Below are 3,813 nucleotides of genomic sequence, written 5' to 3' on the forward strand. Positions count from 1 at the left end.
ACGTTTGTGTAGGATCACCAGCAGTATTACAAATGTAGCGTCACTACTGGTAATGTCGGACTTGGCTCACTACAGCAAATTTTACCGCAAGATCAACACCAGTAATGACAGAGTACACATGCCACCAGATATGTTGGATAAAAGTTAAAGAAGGGCTACCATCAGTATTACTATAGTAAGGTTTCTAATATTGTTTTACTGTTGCGTCACCAGTTGTATATTCAGCACAATTTCCCCTAGTTATATTAGCATAATTAATCTTCAGTGAAATTAGGCTAATACCACCACCAGCTGTATTAGTGTTGCATTGCCAGCAGTAATTTTACAGCACTATTAACACCAACAATGGTTATCATGTTACTGTACTGTCACCAGAAACAATGTTAAAATAGGATTGTCAGTAATGTTAGCGTGGGGTCATCTCCAGTCATGTCAGAAATGTGCTATCTGTATTAATGATACAGTATGGACACCGCAATTTAAATTATATTAGGGTCAACAGCATTTATGTCATTTCAGGGTTAAACCAATGATGTTAGAGCAGGCTTATCATTACTAACATTGGAGTAGGATTATCCCGAGTAATGTTACCGTCGGGTGACCAGCAATAATTTGATACATGTTGAACTTCAGTAATATTAGAGTTTGGTGATCACCAATAATGTCAGAGTAGGGTAATCGCCAGCAATGCTAGTATTGTGTCAGCACTAGTAATTTTAGGATAGGAACAATCGCTGTGAAGTTATAGCAGATCATTACTAGCAATGTTAGAGCTGTTTCGTCACCCATGATTTTGTAAAGGTGCCGTTATCAGCAATATTATAGCACATTCATCACTAGTAACGTTAGCTTATCATCATCACCAGGCATGAATACAGTACAAAACACAGTTTAATTATTTAATGGTCAAGTGAGGGTTACATCAATTTAATATGTGGACCAAAGGGTCTAACATTCTGTCTAGGAGGAATGTTCCCCTCAAGGAGCACAAGACTTGCCTAAAGCACATTCCCTCAGGAATTACTCTCCATTCGTTAATTTAATCAACACAATTTCATGGATTGAGCTGGACAATTTTCCAATTGGCGTCCTGGACGCATTGAAATGGTAAATCTAGTCTTGTTTGTTAAGTGAATGTAAGTAACACCAATTATGGTATGACCCGTTTTTCTCATGCGGGCGTCGGTTGTTTTATAAAAGGGGCAGCATTTACAGAGTCAGGTACACTCCTTGTGGAACTTTAAAGCCGGACAAAATTCACTCATTCTTCAAACAAATGTTACGTCCAACAATTCTAGAGATAAAAGAGATTTACTACCCAATTCTCGCAATTTTTGGTGTTCCTGGTAGGTCAACGTACCATTTTGTTTTGTACCTGTTTACTACCTGACTGTTAATGACTAACATAAAAGACAATATCCTCATTGCAGAAACCTGTATCCACCGATATTAGCGAGATTTCTTCAAGCCTGCAAGGCCAGTGAGTCAGGGACAAAAACAAGAAATGCTGGAATCACTCAGCAGGTCTGGCAGCATCTGTGGAAAGAGAAGCAGAGTTAATGTTTCGGGTCAGTGACCCTTCTTCAGAAGGGTACTGGTTGGTAGGTCGTGGATAGCAGGCCTGCAACTTTCATCCCTCGGCCACTACAACAGTAAATAGATCATTTACGAATGTGTTGTTTCATGCCTCATGCCCACTCTCTGCCCACTTTTCTTTGGTAGTTGCTCGGACTGCAACTACTTTAGATGAACTTGGAAGATATTTGGAGAAATAATTGTCGCTCAGAAGCTGTTGCCCTCCCTTTGACTGAAAGAAGCCTTGCGATTCTACCAGACCCCTCTCTGATACATAGCCATAGGGAAATTATAAATAGACAAAAACGCTGGTTATCGATTAAGTTGACTGTTAATCGTAGATGAATATTTTATTTGACCTCATATCTTTGAGTGTTGAATGAAATTGACAATGTCTGACTGAAAATATACTGGAAGGAAGGATGATTCTCAATGTCTCTGCATAGAGCGTACCTTACTTTAAGAAAAGGTTTACTTTGCTTCACTATAATATAAAAGAAAAGTGGCTCTGTCTCGCCCTAAGTAGCAACATATCCGCACATTGCTCACAGAATGCTATGAGATTTATCTATGTGTCCCGTACTCACCTCTTCTCTCTCTTTCCTACATGACAACAGGGAGAATCCATTTCGAAGATTGGACTTCATTGTCTGCAAAGTACTTGGACAATGTTGGTACTTGTGACAAGCTCTACATAAATGCAAGAGTTTCTTTCTCCTTTCTTTCTTCTTTTTCTTTCTTTCAGCGAACATTATGACAATTGTGATTCCGTCCAGACGAAATTGCGGTCTGTCCAAATGTATCTCTGTCTACATGGTGGCCATGGCAACAGCAGATCTACTGGTCATGATCTTCAATATAATAACTTACCACATTTTCAATTATTATTTTCCACAATCATTCTTGTCCTACACTGCCGTCTGTAAGTCAATTGTCTACGTGAATTGTACCACTGTGGATATGTCAGTCTGGTTTACAGTGTCATTTACATTTGACCGATTTGTCGCTATATGTTGTCAGAATTTTAAAACAACGTATTGCACAGTGAGAACAGCTGCTGTGGTTATTATAATAGTCTCAGCCCTAATCTACTTAGAGAATATCCCCTTTCTGTTTGCCTTTGAACAGAAGCGAATAATTAATAATGTTCACTGGGGTTGCCTTGCCAGTGTGAAATTTTTTGCTTCTCCTGCTGGCAAAGCGCACTTCTTGTTACAAAGTATTTTAGTTCCATGGATTCCATTTGCTTTCATATTACTGTTTAACTGTTTGACTATCAGATGTATTTTAGTAGCCAGTAGCGCCCGCAGAGGTCTTTGGGGACAAAACAGTGAGAATCAGAGAGACCCAGAAGTGGAGAATCGAAGAAAATCCATCATTTTACTGTTCACTGTATCAGGCAGTTTTATACTGTTGTGGCTGACAGCGGCCGTGAGCTTTTTAACTACCAGACTAACAAACACCGTGCATTACGGAGGCGATCATGGAAAACCTGCCTATATCGCCACTGAAAGTGGGTACTTGCTTATGCATTTCAGCTCCTGTACAAACGCGTGTATTTATGCAGCTACACAAACTAAGTTCAGGGAAGACTTAAAGAAGGTTGTGAAATTACCTTTCAGATTTATACTGCATTGGATAAAAAAAATGAACAATCAAACCAAAGCTTCCTTTGCTAACTAGAGCTCAATAACAGCCCGTGTTTTACTTTAGAAAAGCCATTTTCCTGTTAGGACCAAAATGTGCTGTTGCTATTAAAATACCAACGACCACAGAATTACAGAATCACAGAATTGTTACAGTGCAGAAAGAAGCCATTCGGCCCATCATGTACTCACTGGCTCTCTGAAAGTGCAATTCTCTCAGTTCCATTCCCCTGTCTTCTCCCCATAAACCCACACATTCTTCCTTTTCATATTACTGTCTAATTACTTTCTGAATGCTTCAATTGAAGTTGCCTCCATCACGTTCTCAGGCAGTATATTCCAGACCTTAATCACTCACTGTGTGAAAGTGTTTACCCTCATGCCACTTTTGCTTCTCTTAGCAAATACTTTAAATCTGCACTCTCGTCCTCGACCCTTTCTCTATCTACTCTGTCCTGTCTCCTCAAGAATTTGAATACCTCTTGCAAATCACCTCTCATCCTTCACCTCCAAGGAAAACAGTCCTAACTTCTCCAATCTATCGTCATAACTGAAATTCGTCATCCCTGCAACCATTCCTGTGTATCTCTTC

At 39.6% G+C, this 3,813-nt stretch overlaps 1 protein-coding gene across 1 annotated transcript; it reads left to right on the plus strand.

The window, feature by feature from the left end:
* Positions 1–1,276: 1,276 nt before the first annotated feature.
* Positions 1,277–3,258, plus strand: LOC137361314 (probable G-protein coupled receptor 139). The gene is made up of 2 exons (XM_068026204.1): positions 1,277–1,346; positions 2,321–3,258. Exons 1-2 carry the CDS (start codon positions 1,277–1,279, stop codon positions 3,256–3,258), a joined length of 1,008 nt encoding a protein of 335 aa, XP_067882305.1.
* The last annotated feature ends 555 nt before the right edge of the window (positions 3,259–3,813 follow it).

Source organism: Heterodontus francisci, unplaced genomic scaffold, assembly GCF_036365525.1.
Source record: "Heterodontus francisci isolate sHetFra1 unplaced genomic scaffold, sHetFra1.hap1 HAP1_SCAFFOLD_506, whole genome shotgun sequence".
NCBI lineage: Eukaryota > Metazoa > Chordata > Chondrichthyes > Heterodontiformes > Heterodontidae > Heterodontus > Heterodontus francisci.